The 15064-nt window shown below is 56.3% G+C and overlaps 1 protein-coding gene across 1 annotated transcript; it reads right to left on the minus strand.

Annotated features, from left to right (window-relative positions):
* Window positions 1-1379: 1379 nt before the first annotated feature.
* Window positions 1380-14293, minus strand: MEGF8 (multiple EGF like domains 8). The gene is made up of 13 exons (XM_063182125.1): window positions 14284-14293; window positions 14065-14178; window positions 13703-13816; window positions 13146-13330; window positions 11787-11839; window positions 11036-11087; window positions 10629-10799; window positions 9897-10027; window positions 7094-7211; window positions 4716-5945; window positions 4450-4637; window positions 1863-4412; window positions 1380-1530 (listed from the first exon to the last, which is right to left on the minus strand). The coding sequence occupies exons 1-13, from the start codon at window positions 14291-14293 to the stop codon at window positions 1380-1382; spliced, it is 5067 nt and encodes a 1688-aa protein (XP_063038195.1).
* Between the last annotated feature and the right edge of the window lie 771 nt (window positions 14294-15064).

Below are 15064 nucleotides of genomic sequence, written 5' to 3' on the forward strand. Positions count from 1 at the left end.
CAACTGTTGTTAAAGGTGCCACAAAGCGCGACTGTAATAAAAGGTGCCGTAAATGGCGACTGCCGTAAAAGGTGCCACAAAGCGCGACTGTCGTAAATACGGCCGTAAAGCGCGACTGTCGTAAATACGGCCGTAAAGCGCGACTGTCGTAAAAGGTGCCGTAAAGCGCGACTGCCGTAAATACGGCCGTAAAGCGCGACTGTCGTAAAAGGTGCCGTAAAGCGCGACTGTCGTAAAAGGTGCCGTAAAGCGCGACTGTCGTAAAACCAGTCGTAAAGCGCAACTGTAGTAAAAGGTGTCGTAAACGGCGACTGTCGTAAATACTGCTGTAAAACACGACTGTCCTAAAAGGTGCCGTAAAACACGGGCGTCGTAAAACCGGCCGTAAAGCGCGACTGTCGTAAAAGGTGCCGTAAAGCGCGACTGCCGCAAAGGGCGGTGCCGTCCCCGCCCGTCTCCCCAAGACTTTGGGACACAAAGGGGTTCAATCTCTTTATTGTCTCTGCCGCGGCTCCGCCCCCGGCTCTCGGGGCCCTGCCCGGGCTCTTCGCTCGTTCCCCTTCCCGCCGCCATCTTGGCTCCCTCGCGCCGCCCCGGTGGGGGAGGGGAAGGACCCGGGACCCCTCCCCAAAATTAACAAAGACGTGATTGATTGATTGATTGATTAATTGTGGTGGGTTTTGGCGCCAAAGTTTCCCCAAATTTCTCCCAACGTTTCCCCGCAATTTCTATAAAATAATAATAATAATAGCAATAATAATAATGATAATAATATTTCTGATAAAATTCAGAAAAAAAAAAAAAACCGAAACAAAAAATTCCCCCCCCCCCCAAAAAAATCCAGAAAAAAAATCTCAACAAAATCCTGGGGAAAAATAAATCCCAAAAATCCCGAAAAAATCCCCCCCAAAAATTCCCAAAAAATACCGAAAAAAATCACCCCAAAATCGCCAAAAAATACCCAGAAATATTCCCCCCAAAAATCCCGAATGGAATCCCAAAAAAATCCCCAAAAAATCACGAAAAAAAATCCCCAAAAATGCCAAAAAATTACGAATAAAATCCCCAACAAATCACCAATAAAATCCAAAAAAATCCCCCAAAAAAATCACGAATAAAATCCAAAAAAAATCACGAATAAAGTCCAAAAAAATTCACAAAAAAATCACGAAAAAAATCCCATAAAATCACAAAAAATCACGAATAAAATCCCAAGAAAATGGCAAAACATCCCCAAAAAACCCTCAAAAACTCCCTAAAAAAAACCACCCCAAAATGCCGAGAAAATAATAAAAAAAATCGGAAAAAAAATCGAGAAAAATCCCAAAAAATTCCATTTTCTCCCGGATTTTTGCCCAATTTTCAGATCCCCATGGAGGTCAATTCCAAGGCCGCCCCTCCCCCCCCTTTCCTGTTGCTGGCCCCGCCCCCCGCCCCGCCCCCTGGCCCCGCCCCCCCCCCGCGAGCTCCGCCCCCCTGAGGGCGACGAGCGCCGAGCCCAGCGCGGCCCCTGGGGGGGCCCCCGGGGCCCTGAATGGCCCAAAAAATCCCCCAAAAAATCACGAAAAAAATTCCCCAAAAATGTCAAAAATTACGAATAAAATCCCCAACAAATCACCAATAAAATCCAAAAAATTCCCAAAAAAATCACGAATAAGATCCCAAAAAATCACGAATAAATAAAAAAAAAATCACAAAAAAATCACGAATAAAATCCCAAGAAAACGGCAAAACATCCGCAAAAAACCCTCAAAAACTCCCTAAAAAAAAAAAAACCCCAAAAATCCCGAGAAAATTCGCAAAAAAATCGGAAAACAATCGAGAAAAATCCCAAAAAATTCCATTTTCTCCGGGATTTTTGCCCAATTTTTAGATCCCCATGGAGGTCAACTCTAAGGCCGCCCCTCCCCCCCCTTTCCTGTTGCTGGCCCCGCCCCCCGGCCCCGCCCCCCCCCGCGAGCTCCGCCCCCCTGAGGGCCACGAGCGCCGAGCCCAGCGCGGCCCTGGGGGGGCCCCCGGGCGCCCCCGGCAGCTGCAGCAGCAGCGTCGCCACCGCGGCCACGCCGTCCTCGGTCGGCTCCAACGTCACCGGCCCCGCCCCCTGCCCCGCCCCCTTCCCGCCAGGCCACGCCCCCCGCCGCGCCGGCCCCGCCCCCGCCTTGGGCGGCACCAATGAGGATTTCGGGGGGTGCCGGGGGGCGGCGGGGCCCGCACGGAGATTGGGGCGGTCCGAAGGGGAGGTTTGGGGGGGAAGGTGGCGATTTTGGGGGTCCGGAGGGGAAAATTTGGGGTCCAAAGTGGGGTTTTGGTGGCCAAAACGGAGATTTTGGGGGTCCAGAGGGGAAAATTTGGGGTCCCGGAGAGGATTTTGGGGGTCCAGAGGTGAAAATTTGGGGTCCAGAGGTGAAAATTTGGGGTCCAGAGGTGAAGTTTGGTGGCCAAAACGGAGATTTTGGGGGTCCAAAGCTGAAATTTTGGGGTCCGAAGATGAAATTCTGGGGTCCCGGAGAGGATTTTGGGGGTCCGGAGGTGAAGTTTTGGGGTCTGAAGGTGAAATTTTGGGGTCCAGAGGTGAAGTTCGGTGGCCAAAATGATTCTGGGGGTCCCCAGGTGAAATTTGGTGGCCAAACTGAGAATTTTGGGGGTCTCCGAGAGGATTTTGGGGGTCCCGAGGTTGGGCTGGAGGGTTTGGACCCCCCGAGGGTGAATTTTGGGGATTTTGGGGCTCCAGGGGCGAATTTTGGTTCCCGGATTTGACATTTTGGGGGCCCAGCTCCAAATCTTGGTGGCCAAATGTCAAATCTTGGTGGCCCGACCCCAAATTCCTCTCTCTGACCCCAAAACTTTGGTGTCCACCTCCAGAACCTTGAGAACCCCCAAAGCTTTGATTCCCACCCCCAAAACTCTGATTTCCACCCCCAAAATTTTGATTTCCACCTCCAGAACCTTGATAACCGCCAGAACTTTGATTTCCACCCCGAGAACTTTGATCTCCACCCCCAAAATTTTGATAACCCCCAAAATTCTGATTTCCACCCCCAAAACTTTGATTTCCACCACCCAAATTCTGATGACCACCAGAGTTTTGATGTCCACCTCCAGAACTTTGGTTCCCACCTCCGTAACTTTGATTCCCACCACCCAAACTTTGGTTCCCACCTCCAGAACCTTGGTAACCTCCAAAACTTTGGTGTCCACCTCCAGAACCTTGATAACCACCAAAATTTTGGTGTCCACCTCCATAACTTTGGTTCCCACCTGCAGAACTTTGATAACCACCAAAATTTTGATGATCTCCAGAACTTTGATGTCCACCTCTAGAACTCTGATAGCCTCCAGAACCTTGATAACCTCCATAACTTTGGTTCCCACCTCCAGAACCTTGATGTCCACCTCCGTAACTTAGGTTCCCACCTCCGTAACTTTGGTTCCCACCACCCAAACTTTGATGCCCACCTCCAAAACTTTGATAACCACCCGAATTTTGATGTCCACCTCCGTAACTTTGGTTCCCACCTCCAGAACCTTGATGACCTCCATAACTTTGGTTCCCACCTCCATAACTTTGGTTCCCACCTCCAGAACCTTGGTGACCTCCATAACTTTGGTTCCCACCTCCATAACTTTGGTTCCCCCCTCCAGAACCTTGATGACCTCCATAACTTTGGTTCCCACCTCCGTAACTTTGGTTCCCACCTCCGTAACTCTGGTTCCCGCCCCCGGAACCCCTCGTGGCGCCCATCTCCAGCAGGTTCTGCTGGTGGCCCCAGCAGGGCTGGAAGCACACGGTGACCCTGGCGAAGGGCCTGGCCGCCATCTTGGACATCTCCTGGCGGTGGCGCCGCCGCTCGTGCCGCGCGTCCAGGCCCTGCTTGGCCTTCCAGAGCAGCACGCACACGGCCAGGAAGAGGAAGAAGCACGAGAAGAAGACCGAGAAGAAGACGAAGAGGTCGATGTGGGCCTGGTCCTGCCTGAAGAACAGCAGCCCCTGAGAAGGTTCCGGGCCGCCCAGGACCAGCAGGTAGAAGCGGGTGGACTTGAGCGGGTGGGCCTGGTGGGGGTAGGTGAGGACCAGGCGGTCGCGGACGCCCCGGACCACCAGGGCGGGCACGGGGTGGGCGACGGTCAGGTAGGTGACCAAGCCCTGGGCGCGTTCCTCGAGGAGCGCGGGGACGCCCGGGCCGGGCGTGGGGACAACCGGCTGGGGCTGGGGGTCACCCAGGGCTCGGGGGTCACCGGAGTGACCAGAGTGACCACTGTGACCGGTTTGGCCACCAAAATCACCTCTGGGGCCACCAAAGGGTCTGGGGTCATCACCTTGACCACCGTGACCACCATGACCAGAGTGACCAGTTGGGCCACCAAGGTGGGTTTGAGGGCCACCAAAACTTCTGGGGTCATCAGCTTGACCACTGTGACCACCATGAGCAGTGTGAGCACCGAAATCACCTCTGGGCCACCAAAGGCTCTGGGGTTATCACCTTGACCACCGTGACCACCATGACCAGCGTGACCAGTTGGGCCACCAAGGTGGGTTTGAGGGCCACCAAAACTTCTGGAGTCATCAGCTTGACCAGAGTGACCGGTTGGGCCACCAAGGTGGGTTTGAGGGCCACCAAAAGTTCTGGGGTCATCACCTTGACCAGAGTGACCACCATGAGCAGTGTGACCACCGAAATCACCTCTGGGGCCACCAAAGGCTCTGGGGTCATCACCTTGACCACCGTGACCACCATGACCAGTGTGACCAGTTGGGCCACCAAGGTGGATCTGAGGGCCACCAAAGGCTCTGGGGTCATCGGAGTGACCAAGGTGGTCACCGTGACCAGTGTGACCACTGAAATCACCTCTGGGGCCACCAAAGGCTCTGGGGTCATCACCTTGACCAGTGTGACCAGTGTGACCACTTTGGCCACTGGGGTTGGCTCCTGGACCACCAGAAGCTCTGGGGCCACCACTGTGACCACCAGAGTCACCTCTGGCACCTCCAGGGCCACCACTGTGACCACTTTGGCCACCGGGAGCAGCTCCAGGAGCTCCAGAACTTCCGGCCAGGCCGGTCGGAGCAGTGGGAGCAGCCCCAGCATCTCCAGGGCCACCAAAGGTCCCACCAAAGGTGCCACCATCACCACCACCACCACCGGTGCCACCACCGGTCCAGGAGGTCCCAAAGGTGCCACCAAAGGTCCCAAAGGTGTCACCTGCGGCTCCTGAGGTTCTTGAGGTGCCACCACCGGTTCCTGAGGTCCCAAAGGTCCCAAAGGTGCCACCACCGGTTCCTGAGGTCTTGAAGGTGCCCTCTCCTTGACCACCAAAGCTCCAAAGGTGCCACCACCGCTCCCAAAGCTCCCACCGGTCCCACCACCGGTTCCTGAAGTTCTTGAGGCGTCACCACCGGTTCCTGAGCCCCCAAAGCCCCCAAAGGTCCCACCACCAGTTCCTGACGTTCCTGAGCTCCCAAAGCCCCCAAAGGTCCCACCACCGGTTCCTGAGGTCCCAAAGGTCCCAAAGGTGCCACCACCGGTTCCTGAGGTCCCAAAGGTCCCACTGGTCCCACCACCGGTTCCTGACGTTCCTGAGCTCCCAAAGCCCCCAAAGGTCCCACCACCACCACCGTTGGTGCCGCCGGGCGCCTGCAGGCGGACGCGGTGGCGCCCGGTGCCCGGCTCCACGTCCACGGCGAAGGTGTCGTAGGCGGTGGCCACGTAGAGGTCCACGGCGCCGAAGGTGACGTCCAGCGTGACGCGGATGTCCACGTTGGTGAACTTGGGCTGCACGGCGAAGGGCACCGAGCGGGCCGGGCGGCAGCGGGCGGCGCTGCGGCGGCGGGAAGCAGAGGCTCTGGGACGCGGGGTCCAGGCAGTACTCCTGCTCCACCGAGAGCACGCGGTAACACTGCTGGCCACCCACCGGGTGGCCTGGAAGGAGTCGCGGCACTTGGAGCACTGCGGGGACACCAGGAATGCCACCGGTGAGGGCGTGGAGGTCATGGAGATCATCAGGATTGAGTTTAGAGTGCCCTGGTGGCAGCAGAACGCTGAGGAACCTGCTGGGTTCCATCCCTACGTCCCCACCAGACCCCCTGGAGAAGGTTCTGGCACTTGGAGCACTGCGGGGACACCAGAAATATCACTGGTGAGGGCGTGGAGATCATGGAGACCATTGGGGTTGAGTTTAGAGTGCCCTGGTGGCACCAGAACCCTGAGGAACCTCTTGGGTTCCATCCCTACATCCCCACCAGAACATCTTAGAGAAGGCTCTGGCACTTGGAGCACTGTGGGGACACCAGAAATGCCACCGGTGAGGGCGTGGAGGTCATGGAGATCATTGGGACTGAGCTCAGGCCATGCTGGTGGCACCAGAACGCTGAGGAACCTGCTGGGTTCCATCCCTACGTCCCCACCAGAACCCCCTGGAGAAGATTCTGGCACTTGGAGCACTGCGGGGACACCAGGAATGTCACCGGTGAGGGCGTGGAGGTCATGGAGATCATCAAGATCGAGTTTGGAGCATCCTGGTGGCACCAGAACCCTGAGGAACCTCCTGGGTTCCATCCCTACGTCCCCACCAGAACCCCTGGAGAAGGTTCTGGCACTTGGAGCACTGCGGGGACACCGAGGATGGCGCGGTCAGGGTCATGGAGATCATGGAGATCATTGGGACTGAGCTCAGGCCATGCTGGAGGCAGCAGAACGCTGAGGAACCTGCTGGGTTCCATCCCCACGTCCCCACCAGAACCCCCTGGAGAAGGTTCTGGAACCGCTCCCGCACTTGGGGTTTTTTTTTTCCCCGTTTTGCCCCAATTTTATCTCAATTCTTCTCCACATTTTTTCCAATTCTCGCCCATTTTCTACTCCCCAAGTGCCCCCAGGTGCCCCCAGGTGTGCCCAGGTGTGCCCAGGTGTGCCCAGGTGTGCCCACACCTGCCCCGGGTGTGCCCAGGTGCCCCAAATCCCCAATTTCCCCTCCAAAACCCCCAAATTTCCATCAATTTTCCCCCAATTTTCGCCGTTTTTCCCCATTTTCTCCCCCCAGGTGCCCCCAGCCGTGCCCAGGTGTGCCCAGGTGTGCCCAGCTGTGCCCGCCGCCGTACCTGGTGCCGGTAGCAGTCCCTGCGGTCGGGGCAGGCGCCGCTCTCGGTGTTGTTCTGGCACGGGCACCCGGTGCCGTCCAGCTCGTTGCAGGTGTCGGCGTGCCCGTTGCACTGGCACCTGCCCGCAGGTGGGCACCAATCAGGGAAATCCTCCCTCCAAGTTTTGCCCAAAATTTCCCTTTTTTTCCCATTTTTTTCCCCAATTTTTCATTATTTTCTCTTATTTTTTTCCGTATTTTTTTCTATTTTCCCCCATTTTTTCCTATTTTTTCCCCACCATTTTCCCCATTTTTTTTTATAATTTTTTGCCCAGACAGGTAAATCCCTCTCTCCCCATTTTTCCCAAAATTTTCCAGATTTTCAGAATTTCCCCCAATTTCTTCCCATTTTCCCCCTGATTTCTATAAATTTTCCCCAATTTTTTCCCCAAATTTTCCCCAGTTTCTGCAACTTTTCCCAATGTTTTCCAGTTTTTTTCCCATTGTTTTCCCAAATTTTCCCCAACTTCTCCCAAATTTTTCCCATTTTTTCTCCCTTTTCCAAACTTTTCCCAAATTTTTTTTTCTAAATTTTTTCCCAATTTTTTCCAATTTCCCCCCAATTTTCCCAATTTTTGTCCCATTTTTCTCCCAATTTTTCTTCGATTTTTCCCAATTTTCCCCAGCTCGTTGCAGGTGTCGGCGTGCCCGTTGCACTGGCACCTGCCCGCAGGTGGGCACCGCTCAGGGAAATCCTCCCTCCAAGTTTTGCCCAAAATTTCCCTTTTTTTCCCATTTTTTTCCCCAATTTTTCATTATTTTCTCCTATTTTTTTCCGTATTTTTTTCTATTTTTCCCCCATTTTTTCCTATTTTTTCCCCACCATTTTCCCCATTTTTTAATAATTTTTGCCCAGACAGGTAAATCCCTCTCTCCCCATTTTTCCCAAAATTTTTCAGATTTTCAGAATTTTCCCCAATTTCTTCCCATTTTCCCCCTGATTTCTATAAATTTTCCCCAATTTTTTCCCCAAATTTTTCCCCAAAATTTCCCCAGTTTCTGCAACTTTTCCCAATGTTTTCCAGTTTTTTTCCCATTTTTTTCCCAAATTTTCCCCAACTTCTCCCAAATTTTTCCCATTTTTTCTCCTTTTCCAAACTTTTCCCAAGTTTTTTTTTCTAAACTTTTTCCCAATTTTTTCCAATTTCCCCCCAATTTTCCCAATTTTTGTCCCATTTTTCTCCCAATTTTTCTTCGATTTTTCCCAATTTTCCCCAGCTCGTTGCAGGTGTCGGCGTGCCTGTTGCACTGGCACCTGCCCGCAGGTGGGCACCAATCAGGGAAATCCTCCCTCCCTCTTTTGCCCAAAATTTCCCTTTTTTTCCCCAATTTTTCATTATTTTCTCCTATTTTTTCCACATTTTTTTCTATTTTTCCCCATTTTTTCCTATTTTTTTTCTCACCATTTTCCCCAATTTTTTTTTTTTTTTTTTTTGCCCAGACAGGTAAATCTCCCTCTCCCCATTTTTTCCCAAATTTTTCCCAATTTTTCTTCAATTTTTCCCCAAATTTTTCTCCCCTTTTTTCCCAATTTTTTCCCATTCTTCCCCATTTTTTCTCAAGTTTTTTCCCATTTTCTTTCCAATTTTTCTCCCATTTCCCCACCAGTTTTACCAATTTTTCCCAATTTTTGCAAATCCTTGTCAAGTCTTCCCAAATCATTCCAAGTTTTTCTCCCAATTTTCCCAAAATTTTCCCCATTTTTGCAAATTTTTCCCCCACATTTTTTCCTTTTATTCCAATTCTTTCCCAATTTCCCCCCAATTTTTGCCATTTTTTTCCCAAACTTTCCCCATTTTTGTCTCATTTTTTTGTCTCTTTTTTTCCACCCCCAGGTGTGCCCAGGTGTCCCCAAATCCTCAAATTTTCACCCATTTTCCCCAAATTTTCACTGATTTTTTTCCCCAATTTCCCCCATTTTTTCCCAAACTTTCCCCATTTTTCCTCACTTTTTGTCTCATTTTTTCATCTCCTTTTTTCCACCCCCAGGTGTGCCCAGGTGTCCCCAAATCCTCAAATTTTCACCGATTTTCCCCAAATTTTCACCGATTTTCCCCAAATTTTCACTGATTTTCCCCAAATTTTCGCCGATTTTCCCAAAATTTTCGCAGCTTTTCCCCTCCCAGGTGTGCCCGGGTGTGCCCGGGTGCCTCACCTGGTGCAGGTGCTGTCCAGCATGAAGAACTGACCTGGCAGGTGTCGCACCTGTCCCTCCCCAGGTGTGCCCAGGTGTCCCCAAATCCTCCAATTTTCACCGATTTTCCCCAAATTTTCACCCATTTTCCCCAAATTTTCACCGATTTTCCCCGAATTTTCCCCCGCCAGGTGTGCCCAGGTGTGCCCGGGTGCCTCACCTGGTGCAGGTGCCGTCCAGCATGAAGAACCCCGCCCGGCAGGTGTCGCACCTGTCCCTCCCCAGGTGTGCCCAGGTGTCCCCAAATCCTCAAATTTTCATCCATTTTCCCCAAATTTTCGCCGATTTTCCCAAAATTTTCGCAGCTTTTCCCCTCCCAGGTGTGCCCGGGTGTGCCCGGGTGCCTCACCTGGTGCAGGTGCTGTCCAGCATGAAGAACCCGGCCCGGCAGGTGTCGCACCTGTCCCTCCCCAGGTGTGCCCAGGTGTCCCCAAATCCTCCAATTTTCACCGATTTTCCCCAAATTTTCACCGATTTTCCCAAATTTTCACCGATTTTCCCCAAATTTTCGCCGATTTTCCCCGAATTTTCCCCTGCCAGGTGTGTGCCCAGGTGTGCCCGGGTGCCTCACCTGGTGCAGGTGCCGTCCAGCATGAAGAAGCCCGCCCGGCAGGTGTCGCACCTGTCGCCCACGCTGTTGTTCTGGCAGTTGACGCACACGGCCTGCGCCTCGCTGGGGCCCTCCGACACCCAGGTGTGCAGCTGCGCAGGTGGGCACAGGTGGGGGCACAGGTGAGGGCACAGGTGAGGGCACAGGGGTGTCTGTCCATCCCCAGGTGTGCCCAGGTGTGCCCCAAGTGAGCCCCCAGGTGTGTCTGTCCATCCCCAGGTGTCCCCAGGTGTGCCCAGGTGTGTTTGTCCATCCCCAGGTGTGCCCAGGTGTCCCAAGTGTGTGCCCAGGTGTGCTCATCAGGTGTGTCCCCACTCCCCAGGTGTGCCCAGGTGTGTCCCCAGGTGTGTTTGTCCATCCCCAGGTGTGCCCAGGTAACCCCAAATCCCCAAAACCCCCATTTTCCACCAAATCTCACCCAGTTTTTGGCACTTATCCCCTCCCAGGTGTGCCCAGGTGTGCCGGGCTCGCTCACCAGGTGTGCCCAGGTGTGCCCAGGTAACCCCAAGACCCCCAAAACCCCCATTTCTCACCCAGTTTTTGGCACTTATCCCCTCCCAGGTGTGCCCAGGTGTGCCCAGGTAACCCCAAACCCCCAAAACCCCCATTTTCCACCCAAATCTCACCCAGTTTTTGGCACTTATCCCCTCCCAGGTGTGCCCAGGTGTGCCCAGGTGTGCCGGGCGGGCTCACCAGGTGTGCCTCCAGCGGGTGCCTGTCGGGGTCGCGCCGGTGCCGCTCCAGCTGGGCGCGGCTCACGCAGACGTCGGCGCGGCCGCGGCAGAAGGAGCGGCACGGGAGGCAGGTGCCCCCGGAGAGGGCGGAGCCAACGAAGCCCGGGCGGCACTGCTGGCACTGCGGGCCCTGCACAGGTGAGGACAGGTGGGTGTGTCACACACAGGTGTGTGTGTCACAGGTGAGTGTGTCACAGGTGTGTCACAGGTGTGTCACACACAGGTGTGTGTGTCACAGGTGAGTGTGTCACAGGTGTGTGTGTCACAGGTGTGTCACAGGTGTGTCACAGGGGAGTGTGTCACAGGTGTGTGTGTCACAGGTGAGTGTGTCACACACAGGTGTGTCACAGGGGAGGCAGGTGCCACCGGAAAGGGCGGAGCCAACGAAGCCCGGGCGGCACTGCTGGCACTGCGGGCCCTGCACAGGTAACGACAGGTGGGTGTGTCACACACAGGTGTGTGTGTCACAGGTGAGTGTGTCACAGGTGTGTCACAGGTGTGTCACACACAGGTGTGTGTGTCACAGGTGTGTCACAGGTGTGTCACAGGGGAGGCAGGTGCCCCCCGAGAGGGCGGAGCCAACGAAGCCCGGGCGGCACTGCTGGCACTGCGGGCCCTGCACAGGTGAGGACAGGTGTGTCACACACAGGTGTGTCACAGGTGTGTCACAGGTGAGTGTGTCACACACAGGTGTGTCACAGGTGTGTGTGTCACAGGTGTGTGTGTGTCACAGGTGTGTGTGTCACAGGTGTGTGTGTCACAGGTGTGTGTGTCACAGGTGTGTCACAGGTGTGTCACAGGTGTGTCACAGGTGTGTCACAGGTGTGTGTGTCACAGGTGTGTCACAGGTGAGTGTGTCACAGGTGTGTCACAGGGGAGGCAGGTGCCCCCGAGAGGGCGGAGCCAACGAAGCCCGGGCGGCACTGCTGGCACTGCGGGCCCTGCACAGGTAACGACAGGTGTGTCACACACAGGTGTGTGTGTCACAGGTGAGTGTGTCACAGGTGTGTGTGTCACAGGTGTGTCACAGGTGTGTCACAGGGGAGTGTGTCACAGGTGTGTGTGTCACAGGTGAGTGTGTCACACACAGGTGTGTCACAGGGGAGGCAGGTGCCACCCGGAGAGGGCGGAGCCAACGAAGCCCGGGCGGCACTGCTGGCACTGCGGGCCCTGCACAGGTGAGGACAGGTGAGAACAGGTGAGAACAGGTGTGTGTGTCACAGGTGTGTGTGTGTCACAGGTGTGTGTCACAGGTGTGTGTGTCACAGGTGTGTGTGTCACAGGTGTGTGTGTCACAGGTGAGTGTGTCACAGGTGTGTGTGTCACAGGTGTGTCACAGGTGTGTGTGTCACAGGTGTGTCACAGGCGAGTTCCAGGTGTGGTGTCCCCACTCCAACCAAGCCCCTCCCACCTCTCTAACCCAGCCCAGATCCCACCTGGAGCCCCAGGTAACCCCACCTGAGCACAGGTAACCCCAGGTGAGCCCAGGTAACCCCAGGTGAGCACAGGTAACCCCCCCCGAGCGCACCTGGAGCCCAGGTAACCCCAGGTAACCCCACCTGAGCCCAGGTAACCCCCCCTGAGCTCACCTGGAGCCCAGGTAACCCCAGGTGAGCACAGGTAACCCCCCCCGAGCGCACCTGAGCTCACCTGGATGAGCACAAAGCGATCAAGGAGACACAACGAGCGCCTCCCACACCTGTAACCCAGCCCAGACCCCACCTGGAGCCCAGGTGACCCCAGGTGAGCCCAGGTAACCCCACCTGGAGCCCAGGTAACCCCACCTGAGCCCAGGTAACCCCACCTGGAGCCCAGGTAACCCCACCTGAGCCCAGGTAACCCCACCTGGAGCCCAGGTAACCCCACCTGAGCCCAGGTAACCCCACCTGGAGCCCAGGTGACCCCAGGTGAGCACAGGTAACCCCCCCTGAGCACAGGTAACCCCACCTGGAGCCCAGGTGACCCCACCTGGAGCCCAGGTAACCCCCCCTGAGCACAGGTAACCCCCCCTGAGCACAGGTAACCCCCCCTGAGCACAGGTAACCCCACCTGGAGCCCAGGTGACCCCAGGTGAGCCCAGGTAACCCCACCTGGAGCCCAGGTGACCCCAGGTGAGCACAGGTAACCCCACCTGAGCACAGGTAACCCCACCTGAGCCCAGGTAACCCCAGGTGAGCCCAGGTAACCCCACCTGGAGCCCAGGTAACCCCACCTGGAGCACAGGTAACCCCACCTGAGCCCAGGTAACCCCCCCTGAGCACAGGTGACCCCACCTGAGCACAGGTAACCCCACCTGGAGCCCAGGTGACCCCAGGTGAGCCCAGGTAACCCCACCTGAGCCCAGGTAACCCCACCTGGAGCCCAGGTAACCCCACCTGGAGCCCAGGTAACCCCACCTGGAGCCCAGGTAACCCCACCTGAGCCCAGGTAACCCCACCTGAGCCCAGGTAACCCCCCCGGGCGCGCCCGGGCTCACCTGGGTGTGGTTCATGCACCTGAGGCAGGTGTCCCGGGCCGCGGGCCCCGCGCAGTCGCTGTGGCCGTTGCAGGCGCAGGGCGTGGCGCAGTCCCCGCCCACGAAGCCGAAGTGGCAGCGACACCTGTCGGGCTCCAGGCAGGTGCCGTTGGCGCAGCCCTGGCGGCACACGGGGCGGCACTCACCTGTGCGGCTGGAAACGCACCTGGGTTAGGGGGGACACACCTGGGACACACCTGGGTTAGGGGGGACACACCTGGGGGTACCTGAGACACACCTGGGGCACACCTGGGAACACCTGGGTTAGGGGGGACACACCTGGGGACACCTGAGACACACCTGGGGCACACCTGAGATACCTGGGATACACCTGAGACACACCTGAGATACACCTGAGATACCTGAGACACACCTGGGATACACCTGAGATACACCTGAGATACCTGAGACACACCTGAGATACATCAGATACACCTGAGGCACACCTGAGGCACACCTGGGAACACCTGAGATACCTGGGGCACACCTGGGATACACCTGGGGCACACCTGAGATACCTGGGGCACACCCGGGGCACACCTGGGCACACCTGTCGGGCTCCAGGCAGGTGCCGTTGGCGCAGCCCTGGCGGCACACGGGGCGGCACTCACCTGTGCGGCTGGGGGACACACCTGGGTTAGGGGGGACACACCTGGGGATACCTGAGACACACCTGGGGACACCTGAGACACACCTGGGAACACCTGGGACACACCTGGGAACACCTGAGATACACCTGAGATACACCTGAAATACACCTGAGATACCTGAGACACACCTGAGATACATCAGATACACCTGAGGCACACCTGGGGCACACCTGGGAACACCTGAGATACCTGGGATACACCTGGGGATACCTGGGGCACACCTGAGATACCTGGGGCACACCCGGGGCACACCTGGGCACACCTGTCGGGCTCCAGGCAGGTGCCGTTGGCGCAGCCCTGGCGGCACACGGGGCGGCACTCACCTGTGCGGCTGGGGGACACACCTGGGTTAGGGGGGACACACCTGGGGGTACCTGAGACACACCTGGGGCACACCTGAGATACACCTGGGATACACCTGAGATACACCTGGGATACACCTGAGATACCTGGGAACATCTGAGATACACCTGGGGCACACCTGGGATACACCTGAGATACACCTGGGACACACCTGAGATACACCTGGGATACACCTGAGATACCTGGGGCACACCCGGGGCACACCCAGGGCACACCTGGGCACACCTGTCGGGCTCCAGGCAGGTGCCGTTGGCGCAGCCCTGGCGGCACACGGGGCGGCACTCACCTGTGCGGCTGGAAACGCACCTGGGTTAGGGGGGACACACCTGGGGGTACCTGAGACACACCTGGGGCACACCTGGGAACACCTGGGAACACCTGAGATACACCTGGGATACACCTGAGACACACCTGGGGCACACCTGAGATACACCTGGGAACACCTGAGATACCTGGGATACACCTGAGATACACCTGGGGATACACCGGGGATACACCTGGGTTAGGGGGGGACACACCTGGGGATACCTGAGATACACCTGGGACACACCTGAGATACACCTGGGTTAGGGGGGGACACACCTGGGGCACACCTGAGACACACCTGGAACACCTGAGATACACCTGGGTTAGGGGGGGACACACCTGGGGGTACCTGAGACACACCTGAGATACACCTGGGTTAGGGGGGACACACCTGGGGCACACCTGAGACACACCTGGGAACACCTGAGATACACCTGGGTTAGGGGGGGACACACCTGGGGCACACCTGGGTGAGGGGGGATGGGCTGGGACACACCTGGGGGACACCTGGGATACACCTGGGGCACACCTGGCCTACTTGGGATGTGTCCCTCACCTGTC

Source organism: Melospiza melodia, unplaced genomic scaffold (assembly GCF_035770615.1).
Source record: "Melospiza melodia melodia isolate bMelMel2 unplaced genomic scaffold, bMelMel2.pri scaffold_151, whole genome shotgun sequence".
In the NCBI taxonomy this organism is placed as follows: Eukaryota; Metazoa; Chordata; class Aves; order Passeriformes; family Passerellidae; genus Melospiza; species Melospiza melodia.